The following is a 27,906-nucleotide window of genomic DNA, read 5'->3' on the forward strand; positions in this document are numbered from 1 at the left end:
GTGAGGGCTAGGGCCATTACCTCCAGAAATGTCCGGGAACTTGCAGGTGCTTTGGTGTAAGAGTGGGGTAACATCTCACAGCAAGAACTGGCAAATCTGGTGCAGTCCATGAGGAGATGCACTGCAGTAATTAATGCAGCTGGTGGCCACACCAGATACTGTTACTTTTGACCCCTTTGTTCAGGGACACATTATTCCAGTTATGTTAGTCATGTATGTGGAACTGTTTAGTTTGTGTCTCAGTTGTTGAATCTTGATATGTTCATACAAATATTTACACATGTTAATTGCTGAAAATAAACAGTTGACAGCGGGAGGACATTTCTTTTTTTGCTGAGATAAGTTGTCATTGAACTGTTCTTGTCTAATGATGTTCTGTATTATGTTTCATGTGGACCCCAGGAAGGGCTTTTGCAACCGCTAATGGGGATCCTAATAAAATACCAAAAATATGAATGCCTATAATTTTGTAATGAGATTTTTAACAAGGCCATGTAGTGTATTTTGTCTATTGTGTGACATTTTTATTTTTATTTTGTGAGAAGCTCAAGTTATAGATGTAAAATAAAGACATGATAGCTTCTTTACTTTCTGGAATTTATTGAAAGTTACTGAGCTTGTCAGAAGGGGGGGACTGGAATACAAACAAATAAATGTTGTTATGTTGAAAATACAGAAGAGTCAATTTATTTTTGCAATAACCAAAGATAAACAATCAAACACAAGTCACATTTGTTTTAAGCGATAGCCGCCAAGTAGTCTTTCACTTCTGCGGGTGACAGTCGCCTGAAGCCGGCTTCATTGCAGATCCCCACTTCAATATTGTCTTCAGTCATCTGACCCTCAAAGCTTTCCTGTGAATAAAATATAGCATTCAGGATTCTGCTCATGACCCAAATGCAAGAAAATCACAAGAGGCTGGTCTCTTAATAAACATGTGTCTGACATCAGACATCAATGCATAGAAGCCCAGCAGGAGAGGCTTTCAAGAGAGTAACTCACCTTCAAAGTCAAGATAGCTGTGTGAATGGCATCCTCCAGTTCGAGGTCTTCATTGTATCTGAGCAAGACATTCAATTTACCTCAAATGTATACAAAGGGTTACTAACAGCTGCAGTTTAACCCCAACTGTTGAGTATGGTGCCAATTGGAGTGGGGGAGAAATAGATTGAAATACCTTTTCTCAAGGAATGTTTTACCATTGACGTAGTTCTTCCCCATAGCAGTTGCTTTCCAGGCGAAATATGCTCCCTGTGTAGAGAAATCAAACCATGATGTCATCATAATCTCACAAGAAATACAGAAGGTAAACATGTTCAGATAGCAAAATGTGATAACGAGCCCTTACAGATGGATCAGACTGGAAAAGGTATGGTCTGTCCTCATCCCAACCAGCGATCAGCAAGGATACTCCGAAAGGACGGACACCCCTGCAGCAATAGACAAAACATTTAAGCCTATATGAAACAAATTGACTCCCTCGCGAATGCCTTCATTGGGAATATATATATTTTACATTATTTGAACGATATCAGATTAGAATAGCTGTTGGAAAAGCATTCATCATTAGACTGGTTGAGAGAATTCCAAGAGTGTGCAAAGCTGTCAAGGCAAGGGGCGCTACTTTGAAAAATCTAAAATATATTTGATTTGTTTAACACTTTTTTTGGTTACAACATGAATTCATACATGTTATTTCATAGTTTTGATGTCTTCACTATTATTCTACAATGTAGAAATGAGTAAAAAATTTAAGAAAAACCCTGGAATGAGTAGGTGTGTCCAAACTTGAATGGTACTGTAGTTGAAGTCAGAAGTTTACATGCACCTTAGCCAAATACATTTCAACTCAGTTTCACAATTTCTGATATTTAATCTGAGTAAAAATTCAGTCTTAGGTCAGGATCACTACTTTATTTTAAGAATGTGAAATGTCAGAATAATAGTAGAGAATTATGTATTTCAGCTTTTATTTCTTTCATCACATTCCCAGTGGGTCAGAAGTTTACATACACTCAATTAGTATTTGGTAACATTGCCACTAAATTATTTAACTTGGGTCAAACGTTTTGGGTAGCCTTCCACAAGCTTCCTACAATAAGTTGGGTGAATTGTGGGCCATTCCTCCTGACAGAGCTGGTGTAACTGAGTCAGGTTTGTAGGCCTCCTTGCTCATACACACTTTTTCAGTTCTGCCCACAAAATTTCTATAGGATTGAGGTCAGGGCTTTGTGATGGCCACTCCAATAACTTGACTTTGTTGTCCTTAAGCCATTTTGCCACAACTTTGGAAGTATGCTTGGGAAAATTGTCCATTTGGAATACCCATTTGCGACCAAGCTTTAACTTCCTTCCTGACTGATGTCTTGAGATGTTGCTTCAATATATCCACATAATTTTCCTACCTCATGATGCCATCTTTTTTGCGAAGTGCACCAGTCCCTCCTGCAGTAGGGCACCCCCACAACGTGCTTCACGGTTGGGATGGTGTTCTTTGGCTTGCAAGCTTCTGCCTTTATCCTCCAAACACAACAATGGTCATTATGGCCAAACAGTTCTATTTTTGTTCCATCAGACCAGAGGATGTTTCTCCAAAAAGTACAATCTTTGTCCCCATGTGCAGTTGCAAAATGTAGTCTGGCTTTTTTATGGCGGTGTTGGAGCAGTGGCTTCTTCCTTGCTGAGCAGCCTTTCAGGTTATGTCGATATACGACTCGTTTTACTGTGGATATAGATATTTTTGTACCTGTACCTGTTTCCTCCAGCAGCTTAAGGTCCTTTGCTGTTGCTCTGGGATTGATGTGTACTTTTCGCACCAAAGTAAGCTCATCTCTAGGAGACAGAACGCGTCACCTTCCTGAGCGGTATGACGGCTGCGTGGTCCAATGGTGTTTATACTTGCGTACTATTGTTTGTACAGATGAACGTGGTTCCTTCAGGCATTTGGAAATTGTTCCCAAGGACGAACCAGACTTGTGGAGGTCAACTATTTATTTTCTGAGGTCTTGGCTGATTTCTTCTGATTTTTCCATGGTGTCAAGCAAAGAGGCACTGAGTTTGAAGGTGGGCCTTGAAATACATCCACAGGTACACCTCCAATTGACTCAAATTATGTCAATTAGCCTATCAGAAGCTTCTTAAGCCATGACATCATTTTCTGGAATTTCCCAAGCTGTTTAAATGTGATACAGTGAATTATAAGTGTAATCATCTGTCTGTAAACAATTGTTGGAAAAATTACTTGTGTTATCCACAAAGACGACTTTCCAAAACTGTAGTTTTTTTAACAAGAAATTTGTGGAGTGGTTGAAAAACGAGTGTTAATGACTCCAACCTAAGTGTATGTAAACTTCCGACTTCAACTGTATACACACACCTGTTCTGAAAGGCCCTAGAGTCTGCAAAACCACTAAGTAAGGTGAATCATGAAGAGCAAGGAGCTCTCCAAACAGGTCAGGGACAAAGTTGTTGAGACATACAGATTAGGGTTGGTTTATTTAAAAAAATATCCAAAACTTTGAACATCCTATTACATCCATTATTTAAAAAAGGTAAAGAATATGGCAGTACAACAAACCTGCCAAGAGAGGGCCACCCACCAAAACTCACAGACCAGGCAAGGAGAACATTAATCAGAGAGGCAACAATGAGACCAAAGATAACCCTGAAGGAGCTGCAAAGCTCCACAGTAGAGATCGGAGTATCTGTCCATATGACAACTTTAAGCCGTACACAGAGCTGGGCTTTACGGAAGAGTGGCCAGAAAAAGCAATTGCTTTGTGGGAGACTCCCCAAACATATGGAAGGAGGTACTCTGGTTAGATGAGACTAAAATGTAGCTTTTTGGCCATCAAGAACAACACTATGTCTGGCACAAACACAACACCTCGCATCACCTTGAGAACACCATCCCCACAGTGAAGCATGGTGGTGGCAGCATCATGCTGTGGGAATGTTTTTCCATCAGCAATGACTGGGAAACTGGTCAGAATTGAAGGAATGATGGATGGCACTAAATACAGTGAAATTCTTTAGGGAAACCTGTTTCAGTCTTCCAGAGATTTGAGACTGGGACGGAGGTTCACCTTCCAGCAGGACAATGATCCTAAGCATACTGCTAAAGCAACACTCGAGTGGTTTAAGGGAAACATTTAAATGTCTTGGAATTGCCTAGTCAAAGCCCAGACCTCAATCCAATTGAGAATCTGTGGTATGACTTAAAAATTGCTGTACACCAGCAGAACCCATCCAACTTGAAGGAGCTGGGGCAGTTTTTTATAGAGACATACCCAAAAGAGACTTGCAGATGTAATTGCTGCAAAAGTTAGCTCTACAAAGTATCGACTTGGGGGGGAAGAGTTATGCACACTCAAGTTGTTGTTTTTTGTCTTATTTCTTGTTTGTTACACAATTTAAAAAAATTAGCATGTTGTGTAAATCAAATGATATAAACCCCCCAAAAATCTATTTTAATTCCAGGTTGTAAGGCAACAAAATAGTAAGAATGCCAAGGGGGGGGGGGTGAAGACTTTCACAAGCCACTGTATGACTATCTTTTTCAGCCAATTTGTCTTTGATAGCTTGAAGCTTATCGGTATATTTCAGTTTAACAATAATATTTGTTCTGTCTTTCTGGAGAATAAAATTGAAATTAAATTTGTATGGCTTGTTTAAAAACAGAGAAGTTACCTAAAGGCAAAATAAATCATTTTTTAACAAAGGAAGAGCCTTTCTTAGTAATCTACTGGAGAACCAGTTCAGGTTTAAGCGTATCAGTGAAGCTTTTAGTTACAGGTTTAATGCTTTAAAATTGAAAACGTTCAGCCCCCCATACACATATTCATTATATAAATAGGTACGTTTACATTTTCTAGCTTAAAGTGCCAAATAAAGTATATTAATGTAAATATTCTTTGCTCATATGAATTTAAAAAACAAGTAAACTGATAGCACTAGAGTAAATAAAGGTGATTTTTTCATAAATGGTTATAGAATCTTATCTATTTTTGCTAACTTTCTATTGAAATTGGTTGGGGTAAGTTCATTTATATCTTTAGGAATATGAATACCAAGTATGTCTGTCACCACCAGCCCATTTTATTGGTAAACTACAAATGTACATGTACATTTTTTGTAGTTTAACTATCTAATATGGTACGCTTATCATAATTGGGTTTTAATAGAGTTTTTCTACAATTCTTATTCAACAGTCTGAAAACAAACATTGAATAAACAGTTGACTTTCAACCTACTCCATACCCTGATTGTGTGTATTCCTGCATGACAGAGGCCACCCTCTGAACAAGCTGAGCTGTGGGGATGGGCTCCTGGTACACCAGGAAGTACTGCTGGGCCAACTTCCTGGCTCTCCGGAGCAGCACCCTGTCAACACAACAAAAAGCATCTCTCCAAGTACTCAATACAGTCAAGGACTGTAGCTTTAGTTCACTTTGTTTATTTACCTTATTTGATCATACATTTTACAAATAGGCCTATTCTATGAAAAACAACAATGTGCCTATTAAGTGGCCAGTATACTCGAGTGCCTAGGGAGTGTCATGAATAGTACATGCTGTGTTGAAGTTAAATTCCATTAAGCAGGAGGTCTCATTACCTGTAGTCAGGTCCCATGCCACTGTACACCATGCCGATGTGTTTGGTTATGGGCTCCACTTTGTGAACACTAGTCTCGTCGTACAGGATGGATTTCTGTTTCTTTTCTGTTGCCAAGACAACTCCATTTGAGGCTGGAAGGGAAACAAAAATACATGAAATTCAATGCTTGGAATCAGCTCTCATTAGGCTACTTAAGGTGATGTTGAGTAGTGACTTGTACAACCATGTTGATGTGTTTAATTGGGTGGGTAGTGATGAATGAAAAACGGAAAAACAGGGGACACTTTCACTAAACTGCTACGAAAAAGTCACTTCGGTATCAAAGTGGCTTTAAAAGTGTTACACGAATTAATAGACAGGGTGGATGCAAACTACCTGCATCAAACTGCTGTTTTTACTAGCTAGGTACTTACCTTTGATTCCCACAGCGGGAGCACCTGCGGCTACAGCTGCCAGGGCATATTCAATTTGAACCAGTTTCCCAGAGGGGCTGTTGGAAAAAGGGAAGGTATTCAATCTTAGTTACAACCATTTAGCTAACTTAACTAGCTAAATATCTCACTAACTAGTTAGCTGTGTAATCAAAACTCGAATAGTTGTGTCTATGTAACGTCTGTACTATTGCCCTTATTTTAGCGCCCCCAAAACGTAATACTTCCAGATCAACTGTAATGTCAATACCATTGTAAAGCACAATTTCTCCCCTTTCCAACAATCATTTACATGACCTAAACACTGCCCGTTTCTGCATTATTCAAGCACACAATGAGTCCCGTCAGGTCTTTTTAAAAATGTAGAGTGGGGAAGCGAAACTAATGCGTGATAGTGAGACAGAGATGTCTAGTTTTGGAATTCTACGGGATTCTTTTGAATACATGCTCTGTAGTTTGAACTCTAGGTAAGTAACCATTTATATTGCATTCTACACCAACTGAATCAACAGACTGAAACAATAATCCAACATACTGTTACTTTTCAAACAAGGAATTCTCAGCAACTCAGCTTTCACTGTAGAAATAACATCTTAACATTTCAAACAAATACAATACCAAAGCATTTCAAGTGAACTTTCAATAACATTTAAAGTCTGGAACTCTTAGGGCAGCGATCCACCTACACCCTTTGACATTTCACAGGTCTAGGAGAGCTCTGGGCTTGACCTCTCTTCCTGACCTTGTGCGATATGATGCTGAGCATGCTTCTGTGTCAGTCAACAGTTCTTGTGGTGTTGCAGGTAAGTATGGTGTATGTTGTGCTGTGGGTGTGTTTAGTCCATCACGTTCTCTTTCAGGGGAACAGTTCATCTCATCAGTGTGTTCTTTTGTGTTCAGTAGGAGACGACGATTGCGGCAGTACACCGCTCCTTCTGCGGTGCAGATGTGATATGAACGTTCAGTGTCAGCTGGCTGGATGACGACTGCTGGCTTCCAGAGGCCATGCTCCTGGATTCTAACTGACTCTCCGTCGATCAGTGGTGGCAGTGGTCTAGCTGACCTGTCGTAGTATCACTTTTGTTGTTGTCTCTGTGCACGTTTTGCATGCATTTCCTTGTGGCTGGCGACCTCAGGTTCCAGCTGCTGGTTGGTGCTGGGAAGGATTGAGTGAAGTCTGCGGCTCATCAATAGCTGGGCTGGGGATTTGAAGTTGTCAACTGGAGTGTTGCGGTATTCAAGGAGACTGAGGTAGGGGTCTCTAGTCTGCTTTTGCTTTATCCATGAGTGATTTAGCAATCTGCACCGATTTTTCAGCAAGGCCATTACTTTGAGGGTAATGTGGGCTTGTGGTGACACGTGTGAACTCCCATGCTTTTGTGAAGGAATCAAAGTAATTTTATTTGTAACAGGGCCCATTGTCAGATATTAAAGTCTCTACAATGCCATGCCTGGCAAAAGCTGCTTTCAGCTTGTGTATCACAGCTACAGATGTGGTGCTGTGAAGCTTGTCGAGTTCAAAGTATCTACTGTAGTAGTCCACTGTTACGATGTACTCCTCGTTGTTCCAGCTGAACAGATCGGTTGCCACGACCTGCCAGGGTCGGTCTGGGATACAGTGAGGTAACATTGGCTCTTTGGTGTTTGAGGGGCGTCGTTCAAGACATATGGCGCATTTACCAACAATGTCTTATATTTGTTTGCACATTCCGGGCCGAAACAAAATGTCCCGTGCTCTAGGTTTGCACTTTTCCATGCCCATGTGGGGGTTGAGCCGGACTCCTCTCTCACGGGACCTTTGCAGCATCGTGTGGAGGTTTTGGTCGTGCGCCTCTTTGGTTCGACTATAGACAAGGATGTCGTCCACAATGGCCACAACTCCTTCGAGGCCTTCGTACACTTCGTCAATCATTCGCTGAAACTCGACTTGGGCTAAGATAATCCCAAAAGGCAGGCAACGGAACCTGTAGCGTCCAAGCGGTGTGTTGAAGTTGTGAGCTTAGATGACTCTTCTGTGAGCTTGATAGCCCAGTAGCCTGATCTAGCGTCCATGACACTGAAGTAGTGTGCTCCCGCTAGCTTGTGTGTGATGCCATCTCGCGTCGGTAAAGGGTAATGGGGGTTTGATAGCCTTGTTCAAGTCTCTTGGGTCGAGACATACTCTTGAGCTTGCCTGTGCGTGGTTTCTCTACCTCCACTAACGCATTTACCCAGTCAGACAGAGTTACACATGGAGTAAAACAAACATACAGTCAATAATACAGTATAAACAAGTCTATATACAATGTGTGCAAATGAGGTGAGAAGGGAGGTAAAGGCAAAAAAGGCCATGGTGGCAAAGTAAATACAATATAGCAAGTAAAACACTGGAATGGTAGTTTTGCAATGGAAGAATGTGCAAAGTAGAAATAAAAATAATGAGGTGCAAAGGAGCAAAATAAATTAATTAATTAAATACAGTTGGGAAAGAGGTAGTTGTTTGGGCTAAATTATAGGTGGGCTATGTACAGGTGCAGTAATCTGTGAGCTGTTCTGACAGTTGGTGCTTAAAGCTGGTAAGGGAGATAAGCGTTTCCAGTTTCAGCGATTTTTGTAGTTCGTTCCAGTCATTGGCAGCAGAGAACTGGAAGGAGAGGCGGCCAAAGAAAGAATTGGTTTTGGGGGTGACTAGAGAGATATACCTGCTGGAGCGTGTGCTACAGGTGGGAGATGCTATGGTGACCAGCGAGCTGAGATAAGGGGGGACTTTACCTAGCAGGGTCTTGTAGATGACATGGAGCCAGTGGGTTTGGCGACGAGTATGAAGCGAGGGCCAGCCAACGAGAGCGTACAGGTCGCAATGGTGGGTAGTATATGGGGCTTTGGTGACAAAACGGATTGCACTGTGATAGACTGCATCCAATTTGTTGAGTAGGGTATTGGAGGCTATTTTGTAAATGACATCGCCAAAGTCGAGGATTGGTAGGATGGTCAGTTTTACAAGGGTATGTTTGGCAGCATGAGTGAGGGATGCTTTGTTGGGAAATAGGAAGCAAATTCTAGATTTAACTTTGGATTGGAGATGTTTGATATGGGTCTGGAAGGAGAGTTTACAGTCTAACCAGACACCTAAGTATTTGTAGTTGTCCACGTATTCTAAGTCAGAGCCGTCCAGAGTAGTGATGTTGGACAGGCGGGTAGGTGCAGGTAGCGATCGGTTGAAGAGCATGCATTTAGTTTTACTTGTATTTAAGAGCAATTGGAGGCCACGGAAGGAGAGTTGTATGGCATTGAAGCTTGCCTGGAGGGTTGTTAACACAGTGTCCAAAGAAGGGCCAGAAGTATACAGAATGGTGTCGTCTGCGTAGAGGTGGATCAGACTCACCAGCAGCAAGAGCGACCTCATTGATGTATACAGAGAAGAGAGTCTGTCCAAGAATTGAACCCTGTGGCACCCCCATAGAGACTGCCAGAGGTCCGGACAGCAGACCCTCCGATTTGACACACTGAACTCTATCAGAGAAGTAGTTGGTGAACCAGGCGAGGCAATCATTTGAGAAACTAAGGCTGTAGAGTTTGCCGATGAGGATGTGATTGACAGAGTCGAAAGCCTTGGCCAGATCAATGAATACGGCTGCACAGTAATGTTTCTTATCGATGGCGGTTAAGATATCGTTTAGGACCTTGAGCGTGGCTGAGGTGCACCCATGACCAGCTCTGAAACCAGATTGCATAGCAGATAAGGTATGGTGAGATTCGAAATGGTCGGTAATCTGTTTGTTGACTTGGCTTTCGAAGACCTTAGAAAGGCATGGTAGGATAGATATAGGTTTGTAGCAGTTTAGGTCTAGAGTGTCCCCCCCTTTGAAGAGGGGGATGACCGCAGCTGCTTTCCAATCTTTGGGAATCTCAGACGACACGAAAGAGAGGTTGAACGGGCTAGTAATAGGGGTGGCAACAATTTCGGCAGATCATTTTAGAAAGAAAGGGTCCAGATTATCTAGCCCGGCTGATTTGTAGGGGTCCATATTTTGCAGCTCTTTCAGAACATCAGGTGAACAGATTTGGGAGAAGGAGAAATGGGGAAGGCTTGGGCAAGTTGCTGTTGGGGGTGCAGTGCTGTTGACCGGGGTAGGAGTAGCCAGGTGGAAAGCATGGCCAGCCGTAGAAAAATGCTTATTGAAATTCTCAATTATGGTGGATTTATCAGTGGTGACAGTGTTTCCTATCTTCAGTGCAGTGGGCAGCTGGGAGGAGGTGTTCTTATTCTCCATGGACTTTACAGTGTCCCAGAACTTTTTTGAGTTAGTGTTGCAGGATGCAAATTTCTGCTTGAAAAAGCTAGCCTTGGCGTTTCTAACTGCCTGTGTATAATGGTTTCTAGCTTCCCTGAACAGCTGCATATCACGGGGGCTGTTCGATGCTAATGCAGAACACAATAGGATGTTTTGTGTTGGTTAAGGGCAGTCAGGTCTGGGGAGAACCAAGGGCTATATATTTTCCTGGTTCTAAATGTCTTGAATGGGGCATGTTTATTTAAGATGGTTAGGAAGGCATTTAAAAATAATATCCAGGCATCCTCTACTGACGGGACGAGATCAATATCCTTCCAGGATACCCTGGCCAGGTCGATTAAAAACATGTTTTAAGACCTAGCACTGCAGGTGCTCTAGTGTCAACAACATAAAAGTCCAACATCATGTCACTTTCCTTGTATTTGCATTTGAAAGTGCATGTGCCTTTTTACTGGGTGCTGTTCACCATCATAACCAGTCAGTCTGCGCGTGGTGGGCTGTAGCTTGCATTCAGATGTCAAGCTGTGGCACTTATTCAGAGGAATAATGTTTACTTGTGCACCAGTGTCTAGTTTGAACTTTAGGTTTGTGCCTGGTGTTCCTATCTCAATGTCAGCAAAGGCTTGCTCTGTCTTTGATATTTTACTTTTCTGTGTCACTGAATCAATAGAGTTCATCAGCATTTGACTGACTGACATTTCATCTTCACTCACTGTGTGTACTGTTTTTCCACGGTAAGCTCTGCACACTTTTGCAAAGTAAATGTGCAGACTCCCAGTCCATTCGAGGTGAAGGAACTCCAGAAAAATGCATATTTTACTCTGACACCATGTCTTGTTTTGCACACTTTGTACAAAATAATAAAATGCAGTACTACAGGATATTTCTTAACGTAGCTCTTTATTAGCTAGCTATAACTGGCATGTTCACGTATCGCCAACCAGCATCAACCTGCCGATGACCTAAACATTTGGGTGGTCTTAACCAATCATAGCACATTATGATATGGCGGTAAAATGCATCCAATTACAATTCAGTATGTTTACACATGACTATTACAAGATGTGGGAAAAAGCTTTTTTCCCCCCACTCGATCTGTCCAACTTAACGCCTCTAAAATGTAAATAAAACACTATAAAGATTTTATATAATGTGTCATTACATACCTATTTGAAGGTTTGTGTCGAATTTGAATCGGGTTTTTAGGGCCGTGAATAAACAGCGGCTTTGAGAATGATGATCGCATGAAATGATGACGCAAAAAATGACTAGGTATCCCCCCTTACCCCTGTCACTGTCCATCTCTTGTTTTTAAAGGAGTAGAGAGTAGTGCCACACCAGGTGGGGAGATTGTAAAACAGAAATAGTTGCTTTATGCTTGCTGTACGTTACGACATGAATAATAAAAAACACGTCCCGGTGTAACGGAGAGTCCGTTTTTTCAACTTTTCTCCAATACTATAGAGACATTACCATGTCGATCAACGCTGGAATAGAAACCTAGTTCACACCCCCGATTTTGAAGTCAACACAGTCGCTACAGTCCCATTAGTATTCTTTGTAGCCTCGTTTGAATGTTGCGGTTGCGCACATTTGTACGGAATGGGGTGAGTTTACGTTAGCAAGCTAACGTCAGCCAGTTAAAAGTTACACAGAAGCTATGGGGATTGTATCTAACTTGCTAACACCGGAAATAGGAACTGCAGTACACATATTCTGACATTAGATAGCCTACATTAGACATGTTAACCATCTTTGAGATTAATTAGCTTACGCTAACTAACACGCTTCAAGCTATACATCAGTGGCTTCAACAACAGTTAGCGGTAGGAAGATAACGTTAGTTAGCTAAGCATTAACGTTAGCTATATCGGCGTGACACTGCATCTCTTGTGTTGCCTCAAGTGCATTTAAATGGCCATATAGTAAGAGAAAGATCACAACTATCGCGGAAAATGGCTTCATGGTAAGGTGTTAATTGATTACGTCTTGTGTTGCTACGCAGAAATATATTGTTATTTTAAGTTACCTGAAAGTAGTGAGGGAGAAGCTGTATCCTCGTTCAGCCATTGTTGATCTGTCTTGGGGAAAGCTTTGCTGGACGGACCAGATGGCGGAAATGAGCTTCATGAAGTTCCGCTCATTGCGCTGTTTGTTCTTCGATGAGGTTTAACCGCGATTGGCATCCAATAAATAATTGTATTACCGCCACCTACTAGACTGAAGTATAACTCCCTTAAACTTTCCTTGAAAATAAAAAATAAAATAAACAAATACCCAGTGGTGTAAGGTAAAATAAATACTTTAAAGTACTACTTATGTAGTTTTCTGTGGTATCTGTACATTACTATTTATATTTTTTACAACTTTTACTTAACTACATTCCTAAAGAAAATAATGTACGTTTTACTCCATACATTTTCCCTGACACCCAATAGTACTCGTTACATTTTGAATGGAAAATGGTCCAATTCAATATCGATATCCGCGCTTATAAACCCAGGGTCGTTACAGTATCTTTACTTTTACACAAGTATGACAATTGGGTACTTTTTCCACCACTGGAAATGCCCTACATTCACCAAAAACACACCACCCTACTCCACCATTTAAATATATCTAGTCATCCCTCAAGCCAACAGCCTGAAAGGACCGGACACTTCTGACTTCAAGTCTCGTACACTCAAATACCTCTGCAGCTGCCACCACAACCCCAATTTTCTGCGACTTGCGTTCCATCCCTGCAGTACAGTTGATAACCACGGCAATAAACGCTACAAATTAAATCTTACTGAAGCATATATCACTTGTTGGCCTACTGGTACAGATCTACTACTCACACCACTCCTCTCAGGGTCCCTCGCCCTCGACCCATCTTCCGCTACTTTCTTCACTGCCTCAGCATACGACAACTTCTGCACTACTCTACGCCTGGAAACCTCAACCTGCCTCTCTCGCACCGGAGATTTCTGATCCTCAGCCCCATGGGCATCCCTACAATTAACACATACCACTGCTTCCCCCAAAGCTACACATTCCTTTGACTCTTGCTCTATATATCCTAACACCACTTTTGCGCTCAAAGACTCAATATTAAAACTCAAAAGAACAGGCAACGACCACTCACGCCACTGTCTGCGTAGGACCAAACGACAAGCATCCCAAACACCGGGAATCATTCCCTTCAGTTGGTCAACTTTCACATTTACCGCTACCCCAGTAATCACTCCTTTCAATGGCGCCCTTGTCTTGAGAGCAAAACCATTCACACCTCTTGTCCCCATTCGTTTAACGTGGAGCGCCTGCTTCCTCTGACCAGCAGAAACACAAACAATTATCACAAGACCATTTCTGGTTACCTTCACCGGTTCCAAAGTCCCCAATTTTCTTTTCACCCAACATGAAACCACAAATGGATCAGCAAAAAGGCAAGGATTTACTTTTTCCAAAAATGTCACTCCCACTGCCAGACTCATCTTTATCCTCACCATCCGTGCAAGCCTCGGGCTCCCGAGAACTTCACCACCCACACCTAACCCCTCCGATACTTCGCCCTCACTCACATTTCGCCTCCTGTCTTCGATCCGGTGTACAGCTCACCCTGCTTACACTTTATACCATTCTTCTTTAACAAACCATCTCACTTTTCCCCACCATTTGTAACCGTTTCAAGCTCACCCTCTTCCTCCTTATCTCGAACTTCCTCTGCCTCGCATTTTCTCTACATTCCTCCGTTTTCCAAGTATACGTCTCCTTATAATACTGCACTTATTCTGACATACATATTGTTCTTGCCCTCTCCAGAGACAGCATTTTATCAACCTACTAATTTCTCTGTGAAACATGCACATAACTTTCAGATGAGCCTCTGAATTAATAAAATATACTTTATTTTTGTTTACAAGTATTAATACCCTTTATATTGTCTTGTGGTACTGGGGTTTTGTCTGTCTGTGGATGTTTCCAACAAAGCCCAAGGCCTGCAGATGGCGATATAGAGTTGTTTAATCTTACAGTCAAAAGCAAATGGCGGGAAAAATGGATTGCTACTTTCTTCATGAAACACTATTTTCCACCAACATGCTACAGTCATAGATTTTTACAACTCTGTGCTACAGTGGCTAATGCTAGTCCCGGATGTTGCCTATAGCTTTCTACCCTAAACTTTTTAAAATTTCAACAGGGTAATGTCAGAGTTGTAATGTCCCAAGGAACCCAGATAGCAAGGACCCTGTATTTGTTGCAGTCATTTTTTTCTGGTCATATAGTTTTAAAACACTAATGTGGACCAGGACTAGCCACTGTAGCATGGTAGTGGAAAATGGTATTTCATAAAGTACATAGTTTTTTTTACCCACCTTCGTGCCATTAAATTGTGTTGACGAAATTGACACCTTAGCAGCCTCAATGGAGGATGTTTTATGAACCGGTCCACACCAGTATGTAGCCGGTTGCATACCATTCCCCCTTCCAAAAAAAGTTCATCACGCCTACATTTTAAAACACACAACAGTCAGAGTTTCTAAACCATCATTATTTTCTGTAATCAAAGACATCTTCCAATTACAGGGTGCTTGCTGGTGCTTCCTCCAGCGACTTTGATTATTGTATTTCAGATGGAACATTGACATGGTATTTGGAAGAACTGACACACTACACAAGACAGGAGGGATTGAGTTATTTCAGCATCTTTATTCAAGATAAATCCTACAAAACAGGAAGCACGCAAGATAAACAGAACTTGACATACAGATTAGACATGTGTTTTTCCTTAACCAAGCATAGACACTGAGTGAAGAAATTGAGTATTGTATTGGCATTGTGTAGATATCTTAAGAATTGGGGTTAAAAAAAAAATCAAACCGCGACTGACAGATTTCTACAATTATTCAATATTTAAAAATGAAATATATGTATTTTCCAAAAAGAACAATAGCAAAATGTGTTAGAAGTTTAAAATACACACAAAACTCACATTTGCACAAGTAAGGTTTATTATCGAAAATATCAAATATTCCACTTATAGTATTTATTAGCAGTAATATGAGAATCATGTTAACTTCATAAAGGATAACTGCAAAAGCATAAGTCTTGATCATATATAAAAGAGTTGAGTCAGCATCAGATAGTTATGAGCTTAGTAGGAACGGATGGCGGGAGGGATAGCAGCACAGTCCTCTGCATCAAGCGAGTTATCAATAACCGGTCTGTATTTCAGAGTTACCTATAACAGAAGCACAAAAAGGGAGAGATGGGTTAGTGATAGCAAATTAAAATTGGCAAGCACAGACTCTGCTATTATTGTGTTGTTAAGAATTAAAGGTTACAATTAAACCTGTCATTTATATTTATAAAAATAAAAATCTGTGGTTAAACACAATCATTAGGCACTGGACTTTGTGTGTTTTGTGAGCATATTTACCTTTCCAGTCTTCGGATCCACAGTGGACATGGTATGTTTCCTCCAGTGCTCTTCAATGGGCTTCCTCACCTGTCCCGCCAGAGGCTTGGCATAGTCAAGCTCATCCATACGGTCCTGCAATGGTACAAAGGAATCTTTCAGAATGAAACATCAGTCTACAGACTGGTCCAACTACTACTGGAGAGAGCTCCTATAGCTTATAGTGTGTGATGACAATAGCAGTGTCTGTTCATATGCATTACTTTCAGCTCCAAACAAAACATGTCCACATCGAGGCCCCTACCATGAAACAAAATGGAACCGTATGCATACGAGCAATATCACTTTGCCAGACAACAAATTGTCAGTGCAGGCCAGGCTAGTATAGCAGTGGTTTCTGTCTCTTCAGTTCTTACCTTGAAGTCCTCTCTGGAGTGGGCTCCCCTGCTCTCCTGGCGCTGCTCGGCAGAGTTGATGGTCTGCACAGCGTTCAGCATGAGGTTCTGCAGCTCCAGGGTCTCCACCAGGTCAGTGTTCCACACAATACCTAAGGGGAGGAGACAGAGAGAACTTTAACACTGCTTCAGAACATAATCCCTGTTGCAATCAAGCCCAACAATGGGACAACAAAGACCTTCTGAACTTGCAAGATGGGGCAATTGAAAGACAATTCACATCACATCAGCAGAGGGAATGAGATGCTGACCTCTGTCGAAGGTCTTGATGTCGTCCAGGGTCTGGTAGACAGCATCCATCTTGTCACATCCCTCCTTCAGGACCTTGCCGGTACGGAACACAGCGGCGTGGTTCTGCATGGTCTGATGACAGAGGAACAAACGTTTAGCAAAGAAGTGATGGTACTGTACAAGTACACTGCTCAAAAAAATAAAGGGAACACTTAAACAACAATGTAACTCAAAGTCAATCAAACTTCTGTGAAATCAAAGTGTCCACTTAGGAAGCAACACTGATTGACAATAAATTTCACATGCTGTTGTGCAAAATGCAATAGAAAACAGGTGGAAATTATAGGCAATTAGCAAGACACCCCCAATAAAGGAGTGGTTCTGCAGGTGGTGAACACAGAACACTTCTCAGTTCCTATGCTTCCTGGCTGATGTTTTGGTCACTTTTGAATGCTGGCGGTGCTTTCACTCTTGTGGTAGCATGAGACAGAGTCTACAACCCACACAAGTGGCTCAGGTAGTGCAGCTCATCCAGGATGGGACATCAATGAGAGCTGTGGCAAGAAGGTTTGCTGTGTCTGTCAGCGTAGTGTCCAGAGCATTGAGGCGCTACCAGGAGACAGGCCAGGACATCAGGAGAAGTGGAGGAGGCCGTAGGAGGGCAACAACCCAGCAGCAGGACTGCTACCTCCGCCTTTGTGCACATAGGAGCAGGAGGAGCACTGCCAGAGCCCTGCAAAATGACCTCCAACAGGCCACAAATGTGCATGTGTCTGCTCAAACGGTCAGAAACAGACTCCACGAGGGTGGTATGAGGGCCCGACATCCACAGGTGGGGATTGTGCTTACAAGCCCAACACCGTGCAGGACGTTTGGCATTTGCCAGAGAACCCCAAGATTGGCAAATTCGCCACTGGCACCCTGTTCACACTGAGCACACGTCTGTCAATTGACAGAGTATGGAGACTGCGTGGAGGACATTCTGCTGCCTGCAACATCCTCCAGCATGACCGGTTTGGCGGTGGGTCAGTCATGGTGTGGGGTGGCATTTCTTTGGGGGGGCCGCACAGCCCTCCATGTGCTCGCCAGAGGTAGCCTGACTGCCATTAGGTACCGAGATGAAATCCTCAGACCCCTTGTGAGACCATATGCTGGTGCGGTTGGCCCTGGGTTCTTCCTAATGCAAGACAATGCTAGACCTCTTATCAATTGTGTGCATTCACCTTATGACATCCAGTGGAACAACCACTTTACAATAGTGCATCTAAATATTTTAAGGGGGGTGAGAAGGATTACTTTATCCTATCCTAGGTATTCAAAGAGGTGGGGTTTCAGGTGTCTCCGGATGTGGCTGGAGTGTGTCAGCAGTTCCTGCAAGAGGAAGGCATTGATGCTATGGACTGGCCCGTCTGTTCCCCAGACCTGAATCCAATTGAGCATATCTGGGACATCATGTCTTGCTCCATCCACCAACGCCACGTTGCACCACAGACTGTCCAGGAGTTGGCGGATGCTTTAGTCCAGGTCTGGGAGGAGACCATCCGCCACCTCATCAGGAGCATGTCCAGGCGTTGTAGGGAGGTCATACAGGCAACGTGGAGGCCACACACACACTACTGAGCCTCATTTTGACTTGTTTTAAAGACATTACATCAAAGTTGGATCAGCCTGTAGCGTGGTTTTCCACTTTAATTTTGAGTGTGACTCCAAATCCAGACCTCCATGGGTTGATAAATTTGATTTCCATTGATAATTTGCGTGATTTTGTTGTCAGCACATTCAACTATGTAAAGAAAAAAGTATTTTAATAAGAATATTTCATTAATTCAGATCTAGGATGTGTTATTTTAGTGTTCCTTTTGAGCAGTGTATTTAACTCGTTACCAGTAGATTTGATGACCATCCAAGGCATATCAGTTCCATTCCCCCCATAAAATTGTTTTTAATCCATACCTTCTGCATGTTCAGTCTGATCTCGGAGGTCCTCATGCTGCCGTCAGCAAACCTCAACTTGTCCAGGTTGGCCACAGACCCCTCTCCTGCGTTGGGCTTCAGGGGGGAGAGCTTCTCTCCTGCAGAAACACCACATTGCCAGGATTGTCTAACTATTTTTCCAAGGGAGCCTTGGCCTGGCCATTACATTAAGAAGTTGTGGGACAATGCATTATTGCATGTGCTTTTGTCTTGACATACAGGTAAGAGTTAAAGAAGAGACTTGGTACCTGGATTGCAGATGTCAGCAATTGTGTGGGCGCAGGCACGTCCAAACACCACCAGATCCAGCAGGGAGTTGGCTCCCAGGCGGTTGGCACCATGGACACTGGCACAGGCAGCCTCACCACAGGCAAACAACCCTGGCACCACCATGTCCCCCTCCTCAGGTGTGTAGGTGAGGACCTGTGGAGAACAGGACAGTAAATCATAAAATGATCTAAGATCGTTTGAATACATTAAACCTAAGAGAGGTCCAGTGTAGACTCACTACATCTGTCTCATTAGATTTGCTTACCTATATTAGGTTTATTTCATAGGACTTTTAATAAGAAAATATACAAATATGACATTTCTTTTCAACTGATGCTGCTAGTTACCTGTCCCTTGTAGTTGGTGGGGATTCCTCCCATGTTGTAGTGGACGGTGGGCAGGACGGGGATGGGCTCTTTGGTGACATCCACACCGGCGAAGACCATGGCAGTCTCAGAGATGCCTGGCAGACGGGTGGCCAGCTGCTGTGGTGGGAGATGGTGCAGCTGCAGGTACGCATGGTCCTTCTCTGGGCCACATCCCCTAGGAACACACAGATAAAAGTCTGTTAGCATGACCGTTGTCTTTCACACCTGAAACTCATGGCAAGGTGGAAACATCTCAATTGGAATTTGTGGGTAGATTCCATGTGAATTCCATTTCCTGTCATTCAGCAGGTAGCCTAGCGGTTAAGAGGAAGAGTGTTGGACCAGTAACCAAAAGTTTGCTGGTTCGAATCATTGAGCAGACTAGGTGACAAATCTATCAATGTGCCCTTGAGAAAGGCACTCAACCCTAATTGCTCCTGTAAGTCGCTCTGGATAAGAACATCTGCTAAATTACAAAAATGTAACATTCTTGAGGTCTAAAATGTAACATTCTTGAGGTCGATTTTAGTTTACCAAAGCATGAATAGATGGATTCTAGATTGACCATCTATTTGACACTTTGTTTTAAAAATTTGCATGCCAATATTAAATCAATGATCTGACATCAATAGAGCATGCAGTCACACATCAGTTATCCAGCATCAGCACAATACTTCTATGGGTGCTCAGGGAAGACAGAGCCTTGGTGGTGATCTTACCTGCCCTCTCGGATCTCGATGGTAATGGAGCGGGACACAACGTCTCTGGAGGCCAGGTCCTTGGCGTTGGGGGCGTATCGTTCCATGAAGCGCTCACCCTCACTGTTGATGAGGATTCCTCCCTCACCACGGCACCCCTCTGTGATCAGACAGCCGGCTCCATAGATACCTAGAGGGATTACGTTACGTCATATGAAACCAGCACTGAGGGCACCGATGGACTCCACTTAACTCCCAATGATATTTATAGTATGAGTATATATCCACAGTATGTAAACAGACATGTCTGCCAGCCATATGATTTAATTGTCACCAACGATGCTAGCCATTGTCATCAACGATGTCATGAAACACACATGATAATTCAGTTACCTTCAGACTAAGGACAGAAACACTTTCAAGATTACATGTCTAACAGATAGGCCTATTCTGAGTGTTTATCAACTCTTCTCAAACAAATGTTTATTTCATGTTCTTAATTTCACTCCCTAGCAGACAGGCCTCTATTGCCAATCTGACACTGACCTGTGGGGTGGAACTGGACGAACTCCAGGTCTTGGCAGGGCAGGCCTGCACGGGTCACCATGGCATTACCGTCTCCTGTACTGGTGTGGGCTGATGTGCAGCTGAAGTAGGTACGGCCGTAACCACTGCAGATTGAGCAGAGTGGCAGGAGTAAGAATCAGGGCAAAATATTAGAACTTTACATTGTCATCAAGGAGGCACCTTCTGCCCAGGGTGAGGATGTTAAAAAGTTAACATTACTGGTATAATAGGTAAGACAAAGCTCCCAGATAACTAGAAACAAGCCTTCTAACTAAACTTATTCACTACAGAAACATCTACATACCCTGTGGCAATGACTGTTCTTGGACCTGAAGCGGTGGATGGATCCATCCTCCATACACAGAGCAATCACTCCTCTACACTCTCCTTCCTCCATCAGCAGGTCCAGGGCAAAATACTCCACAAAGTAGCTGGTGTCATACCTCAGAGACTAAAAAGGTGAGAAGGGTGAATCCAGCAAAAACAGGACAGAACATGAGATTCTAAAAGCAGAGTTCGTCAGTAAAATGAAATTCAGAATTTAGCACGACTGCAAGTGGTGGATTATGGAATTTTGAGTCAAGACATTGACGTACCCGTCCGTAGAGTGTGTGCAGAAGGGAGTGGCCAGTTCTATCAGCTACGCAGCAGCACCGGTGGGCCTGGCCTCCCTTGCCAAACTTCAGACTCTGGCCACCAAAAGCCCTCTGGTAGATCTTGCCATCCTCGGTTCGGCTGAAGGGCATGCCAAAGTTCTCTAGCTGGGGACATCAAGAAGACCTATTAAATCACTGGCACACCAGCTTTCAGTTATTTTCACAACAGAAAGTTAGAAATAGTAAGGTAGCCAATAAATAATACATGAATGTTTTCATTTTACCATTTTATCAGTGCTTGTTTTGATGTTGTGCCAATCCTTTCTGATTGGGAGGGGGGGGGGTTCATACGCTTGCACTTTAGCCAATTATTAAAATACACAGAATGTATTAAATCAAATTGTTTGAGTCTATGTAAAGGCACCTACACAACATTGCAGAGAAGAATAAGGGCATTTTCACTCGTTTTGGTACATCAGAAGGGCTGAAAGGACAGGACACAGCATTAATTCATTAGTAGGAAGGGCCGTTGAATTCTGCTGCAGCGCTTTTAAAGCTGCAATATGTAGGGCAACCCAACCAAATTCAAATAGAAATGTGAGTTATAGATCTGTCACTAATTGAATGCAAGCGTAATAAGCAGTAGATCTGTTCTATGTACTCTATTTCTAAGTCTATGCTTCCTATTCTTAACTTTCATTTTGAATCTTTTACATCCGGTTCTCTATACCAGCTTCGAATAGCTGAAAATACAATATTTTTGGATATTGAAAATACATTTCCCAGCGGTTTTGATGGTACAATGATTTTTTTCCCAAACTGAAAGGCCAACTAGAATTAGAATTTTTGCATCTTTAAGCATGGGACTTTTGCTTACACCACCACTAGCATGTATTTTTACAGTACATTTTAGCAGACGCTCTTGTCCAGAGCGACTGACAGGAGCAATTAGGGTAATGTACCTTACTCAAGGACACACACATTTTTCACCTAGTTGGCTCAGGGATTCAAACCAGCATAATTTTGGTTACTGGCCCAACGCTCTTATATCACTAGGCTACCTGCTGCCCCACGCTTGCCACATTCCCCTACTGGACCCTTCTACCAACTCCGCTTTCAAGAGGCTGGTTACCTTTCAATAAATTCGTTTTTCCACAAAGAACCATCAGCAGCATAGTTTCATTTACATTAGTGAATATCCTGCTTTACCATTTTGTTTTCTTTGCCATATCTAAAGAGCTGTGTGTGTGTGTTTCACCTCCACAACGGCATGTGGGGCCTGCTCTGTCATGTAGTGTATGGCGTCCTGGTCTCCCAGCCAATCAGATCCCTTCACTGTGTCGTAGAAATGCCACCTCCAATCATCTCCCTCCATGTTTCCAAGGGCTGCATTGATCCCACCCTAAATGCAAAAACAACTGTTCAGGACTTGATCTATGTTTTTTTTTGTAGATATTGCATGGAGGTATGCCTAATACAAGTGTAAAACATTAAGTTGGCTGATAAAGCCACTGCAGTGGGATATGGTTAATTCATTGTGAATTTAAAATGGCATTGCTGTCTTCTGTGTATAATGCAAACAGAGTTGATGAGACTTGTTATCATGCAACACAGGAATTTAAAAACTTCTTGGGGATAGGCGTCCCGCCAACGGGACAGTTGTAAATCATGCAGTACCTTGTCACAATCGCACATTTTAGAGAAACAATAAATGTCGGTACAGACAAGTGTCTTATATCGGCAGAAAGCTTAAATTCTTGTTAATATAACTGCACTGTCCAATTTACAGTAGCTAATACTGCAGGGGGAAAAATGCCATGCTACTGAGAGAGGAGAGCTCCTAACAAAACACTATTTTCCCACCGCAATAGGTTCTATAAATTCACCTCTGAAGGTGAAATGTGTTATTACATTCTGAAATCTTGCTCTGATTTATCATCCAAAGGGTCCCAGAGATAACATGAAGTGTCGTTGTTAGATAAAAATCATTTTATGTCCTAAAAAAGGTCCATATAGCATGCATGATCGATTTTGTATTTCCACTCATTCAATTTGCAAAGAAAGGATTCTGAAAATCTAACCCTAAACTTTGTTTCAACCAGTCAAATCACATTCATATTAATTCCTTAGAGATCCTAGAACATAACCAGACTTCACTATATCATTAGGGGTGTAGTATATCCTATAGAACACCAAATTTGGTCAGAGAGCGACGCCTTCATGGCGCACCTATAATGCCTTCACTTGATCGACTGTAACTTTGACAAATAAGCATTAATCGGGGTCAAACAAAGCTAGCTAGAGAGCCAATGAGCTGGGCTTTACAGGAGTATCGGGAAACACCGTATGTCGCAAAATGTAGCTGCTAACCTTGTGCGACAGTAAGCCTTTTCCTTTTGGACAAGAATTATAAGAATATGGAGAGTTATGAAGTTATGAAAACTGGGTGTTTTGCAAATGTTGAACTTACAATATGGCTACTAATACTGGGAAAGCTAAATCAAAGTCCAAGTATACAGATTTGACAATATTCTTGCAGAAAAATGTAAATGTCTCCATCACGATTTTCCCAAATGTACCTGGATGACTTCACACTAAATGTCATGTAGTTTGCTCATACTTCAAGTTAATCGTCTGAAACTTTGCACAAACTGCTGCCATCTTATGGACACCATCGGAATTACAGTGATGGCTAGATGTGGGACCTTTGTTGCATTTCAAAGACGGTGGTAGAAAAATATATATATATTTGTATTTTCTTCAACCATATCTGTGTTATATTCTCCTACATTCAATTCACATTTCTACAAACTTCAAAGTGCTTCCTTTCAAATGGTACCACGAATATGCATATTGTTGTTTAAGGGCCTGAGCTACAGGCAGTACGTTTTAGGCATGACATTTTAGGCAAAGAAAAATTAAAAAGGGGGCTATCCCAAAGAAGTTCAAGGGGACAATCTGGGATATTTCCTACTGTTACAAGGTCATTTCCCATTGAATCTTGTAGAATATATAACTTGATATATACCTGTGCAGCCACTGTGTGTGACCTGGTGGGGAACAGCTTTGTGACACAAGCTGTGTTGAAGCCAGCCTCAGACAGGCCAAAAGCAGCACGTAGTCCTGCCCCACCGGCACCCACAACCACGGCATCAAACTCATGGCCTACCACAGGGTACTGTGTGGAGATCTGTAGAAACCAGTAAAAACATTAACATTTTAGTATTTTCTCTAGCTAGAGTTGTATAATACAAATTGTCTCTACAAGCACTGACACAAATGAAATACATCTAAAAGACAATATATTTTGTGCAAACATATTGAATCCATTCATACAGTAATGTCAAAGATGAACATGGAGTACGCAGACTTACGCCATCTGACACTTTAGCCTCATTCTTCCCGTAGATGGAGAAGTGGAGCTTCCTGGAGCTCTGGGATACTGTCGGAAGCTAAATGGAGAAAGAATAGAGAACATAGGCTATGCAAGGCTATTGATGAATGTATTCAATTGCAAGAACTAGACTTATCCACAAAATGTCAAGTCAATTTATGACTCGTCTATAGGCCTCTAACATTAGTGTAGTTTGCTCAATGTTTTAAAATGCAGTGAAAACACAGCCAGCTGATGGTTACATAATTAATTAAGGTGAGACTGCTGCAGCAACATGTACCCTAACACGGAACCAAAACCGGCTGCGTGCGTGCGCCATCGTGCATACATATATTTTGTCCCCCTACACCAAAAGCAATCACAACACACAGGTTAAAATATCAAAACAAACTCTGAACCAATTACATTAATTTGGGGACAGGTTGAAAAGCATTAATACATGTATGGCAATTTAGCTAGCTTGCTGTTGCTAGCTAATTTGTCCTGGGATATAAACAATAGGTCGTTATTTTACATGAAATGCACAAGATCCTCTTACTCCGACAATTAATCCACACATAAAATGGTCAACCGACTAGTTTCTAGTCATCTCTCCTCCTTCCAACCTACCAGGTACAACCCCAAATCAGTAAACATGAGCACCCTCATAGATGTCATCCTAACTAATTCACCCTCCAAATACACCTCTGCTGTTTTCAATCAAGATCTCAGCCATCACTGCCTCATTGCCTGCAGCCGTAATGAGTCTGCGACCAAACAACCACCCCTCATCACTTTCAAACGCTCCCTGAAACACTTCTGCAAGCAGGCCTTTCTAATCAACCTGGCCGGGGTATCCTGGAATGACATTGACCTCATCCTGTCAGTAGATGATGCCTGGCTATTCTTTATAACTAACTCAAAAGTTCTGTGACACTAAAGTCCATGGAGAATAAGAGCACCTCCTCCCAGCTGCTCACTTCTGAGGCTAGGAAACATTGCCACCACTGATAAATTCACTATAATTGAGAATTTCAATAAGCATTGCTCTACGGCTGGCCATGCTTTCCACATGGCTACCCCTACCCCGGTCAACTGCCCGGCACACTCTACAGCAACCCACCAAAGCCCCCACCATTTCTCCTTTACCCAAATCCAGATAGCCAATGTTCTGAAAGAGCTGCAAAATCTGGACCCCTACAAATAAGCCGGGCTAGACAATCTGGACCCTCTCTTTCTAAAAAATGATCTGCCGAAATTGTTGCAACCCCTACCCATCTGAGATTCCCAAAGATTGGAAAGCTGCCGCGGTCATCCCCCTCTTCAAAGGGATGCAACCTTCCGGTTACTAGTCCAACGCTCTAACTACTAGGCTACCCTGCTGCCCCACGCTCAAGGTTCTAAACGACATCATAACTGTGCAGCCGTATTCATAGACCTGGCCAAGGCTTTCGACTCTGTCAATCACAACATTCTTATTGGCACTCGACAGCCTTAGTTTCTCAAATGAATGCCTCGCCTGGTTTACCAACTACTTCTCTGATAGAGTTCAGTGTGTCAAATCGGAGGGCCTGTTGTCTGGACCTCTGACCATCTCTATGGGTGTGCCACAGGGTTCAATTCTCAGGCCGACTCTTTTTCTGTATACATCAATGATGTTGCTCTTGCTGCTGGTGATTCTCTGACCCACCTCTACGCAGATGACACCATTCTGTATACTTCTGGCCCCTCCTTGGACACTGTGTTAACTAACCTCCAGATGAGCTTCAATGCCATACAACTCTCCTTCCGTGGCCTCCAACTGCTCTTAAACGCACCTAAATGCATGCTTTTCAATTGATCGCTGCCCGCACCTGCTCGCCCGTCCAGCATCACTACTCCGGACGGCTCTGACTTAGAATATGTGGACAACTACAAATATCTGGGTGTCTGGTTAGACTGTAAACTCTCCTTCCAGACTCACATTAAGCATCTCCAATCCAAAATTAAATCTAGAATTGGCTTCCTATATCGCAACAAAGCATCCTTTACTCATGCTGCCAAACAGACCCTCGTAAAACTGTCCATCCTACCGATCCTCGACTTCGGTGAAATAACCTCCAACACTCTACTCAACTAACTGGATGCAGTCTATCACAGTGCCATCTGTTTTGTCACCAAAGCCCCATACACTACCCACCATTGCGACCTGTACTCTCTCGTTGGTTGGCTCTCGCTTCATACTTGTCGCCAATCCCACCTGCTACAGGTTATCTACAAGTCTCTGCTAGGTAAAGCCCCGCCTTATCTCAGCTCACTGGTCACCATAGCAGCACCCACTCGTAGCACACGCTCCAGCAGGAATATCTCACTGGTCACCCCCAAAGCCAATTCCTCCTTTGGTCGTCTTTCCTTCCAGTTCTCTGCTGCCCATGACTGGAACGAATTGCAAAAATCTCTGAATCTGGAGAATTATATCTCCCTCACTAGCTTTAAGCACCAGCTGTCAGAGCAGTTTACAGATCACTGCACCTGTACTTAGCCTATATGTAAACGGCCCAGCTATCTACCTACCTCATCCCCATACTGGTATTTATTTATTTTGCTCCTTTGCACCCCAGTATCTCTACCTGCACAATCATCTTCTGCCAATCTACCATTCCAGTGTTTAATTGCTATGTAAATACTTCGCCACCATGGCATATTTATTGTCCTTAACTTACCTCATTTGCACTCACTGTATATAGACTTTTTGTTCTCTTTTGTTCTACTGTACTATTGTATTATTATTATTGACCGTGTTTTGTTTATTCCATGTGTAACTCTGTTGTATGTGTCGAATTGCTACGCTTTATCTTGGCCAGGTTGCAGTTGCAAATGAGAACTTGTTCTCAACTAGCCTACTTGGTTAAATAAATGTGAAATAAACGCCCCAAATTCCGGGCTGCAGTTGCACACTTACAATTAAGAGCTGGCCAACTCTAGCTAGCTAACGTTAGCATTCTAAGTTACCAATATTTGCCAGTCTCAACTTAAAACACAGCACGCATTCAAAAAAGGTAGCCGAGAGACATTTGTCATCAAACATAAATCAATGTTTGACAGACAACACAAACCAACTCATCACAGATTCAGCCAACACTGGGAACTAGCCTACTGCTTGGTCAGCCACATCGTTAACAGCTTCTTAGCTAACATGCCTTGATTGACCTTCAATACACTGATGGTAATGGCTACTGCAAGGTTTAATTCACTCGTCATACACGAGCAACACAAATTATATTTATTAAGCTATTCGTCAGAATCGAATTGCCATGGATATTTATTATGAAAACTATTTCAACTGTGACAAATTAAACTAGTTCCCAGTATTGCATAGCAAAGTATAGTTAGGTAACTAGCTACGAAACTCCGTCAATGGTGAGACGTCATTAACCAGCTGATGTTACAAAACATGGTGGGTTAAATTCTCTGCGAATACCAGCTCATATGAAGACATTTATGAGTCCAAACGATCAATTAGTTCATGGTGATATTCTATAGCAACAGTTTATCTCCAAATACTTACCGCCTTAGCAGACAGGATCTTTTTGGTGAGGACACGGGAGGCAGTACACACCGCGGCCATGATGGGTGCTCGCTTCGTCTGGGGAAATCTACGTCACCAAACTGC

At 42.5% G+C, this 27,906-nt stretch overlaps 2 protein-coding genes across 2 annotated transcripts; both read right to left on the bottom strand.

Moving 5' to 3' along the window:
• Positions 1-583: 583 nt before the first annotated feature.
• Positions 584-12,525, bottom strand: LOC124043289 (proteasome subunit alpha type-2-like). Its single transcript, XM_046361729.1, has 8 exons — positions 12,351-12,525; positions 6,030-6,106; positions 5,615-5,747; positions 5,260-5,382; positions 1,349-1,430; positions 1,178-1,251; positions 1,003-1,060; positions 584-854 (listed from the first exon to the last, which is right to left on the bottom strand). The coding sequence occupies exons 1-8, from the start codon at positions 12,449-12,451 to the stop codon at positions 738-740; spliced, it is 765 nt and encodes a 254-aa protein (XP_046217685.1). The 5' UTR covers positions 12,452-12,525; the 3' UTR covers positions 584-737.
• Positions 12,526-14,998: 2,473 nt separating this feature from the next.
• On the bottom strand, positions 14,999-27,906 carry LOC124043290 (succinate dehydrogenase [ubiquinone] flavoprotein subunit, mitochondrial-like). Its single transcript, XM_046361730.1, is given in 16 exon segments — positions 14,999-15,545; positions 15,744-15,857; positions 16,139-16,269; positions 16,429-16,540; positions 18,362-18,480; positions 18,631-18,805; positions 19,000-19,195; positions 19,740-19,908; positions 20,265-20,389; positions 20,590-20,604; positions 20,606-20,736; positions 20,882-21,046; positions 22,140-22,283; positions 23,910-24,071; positions 24,256-24,333; positions 27,802-27,906. Coding segments are annotated over 16 exon segments (1,983 nt in total). The 5' UTR covers positions 27,862-27,906; the 3' UTR covers positions 14,999-15,458.

The sequence above is a fragment of the Oncorhynchus gorbuscha genome, linkage group LG09, assembly GCF_021184085.1.
Source record: "Oncorhynchus gorbuscha isolate QuinsamMale2020 ecotype Even-year linkage group LG09, OgorEven_v1.0, whole genome shotgun sequence".
Taxonomy (NCBI): domain Eukaryota; kingdom Metazoa; phylum Chordata; class Actinopteri; order Salmoniformes; family Salmonidae; genus Oncorhynchus; species Oncorhynchus gorbuscha.

Coding starts and splice junctions, on each gene's coding strand:
- LOC124043289 (XM_046361729.1), bottom strand. CDS start 12,451: ATGAAGCTCATTTCCGCCATCTGGTCCGTCCAGCAAAGCTTTCCCCAA. Junction 5,748..6,029: donor TCCCGCTGTGGGAATCAAAG/GTAAGTACCTAG, acceptor TTTCCCTTCCAG/CCTCAAATGGAGTTGTCTTG. Junction 1,252..1,348: donor TTTTCCAGTCTGATCCATCT/GTAAGGGCTCGT, acceptor TTCTCTACACAG/GGAGCATATTTCGCCTGGAA.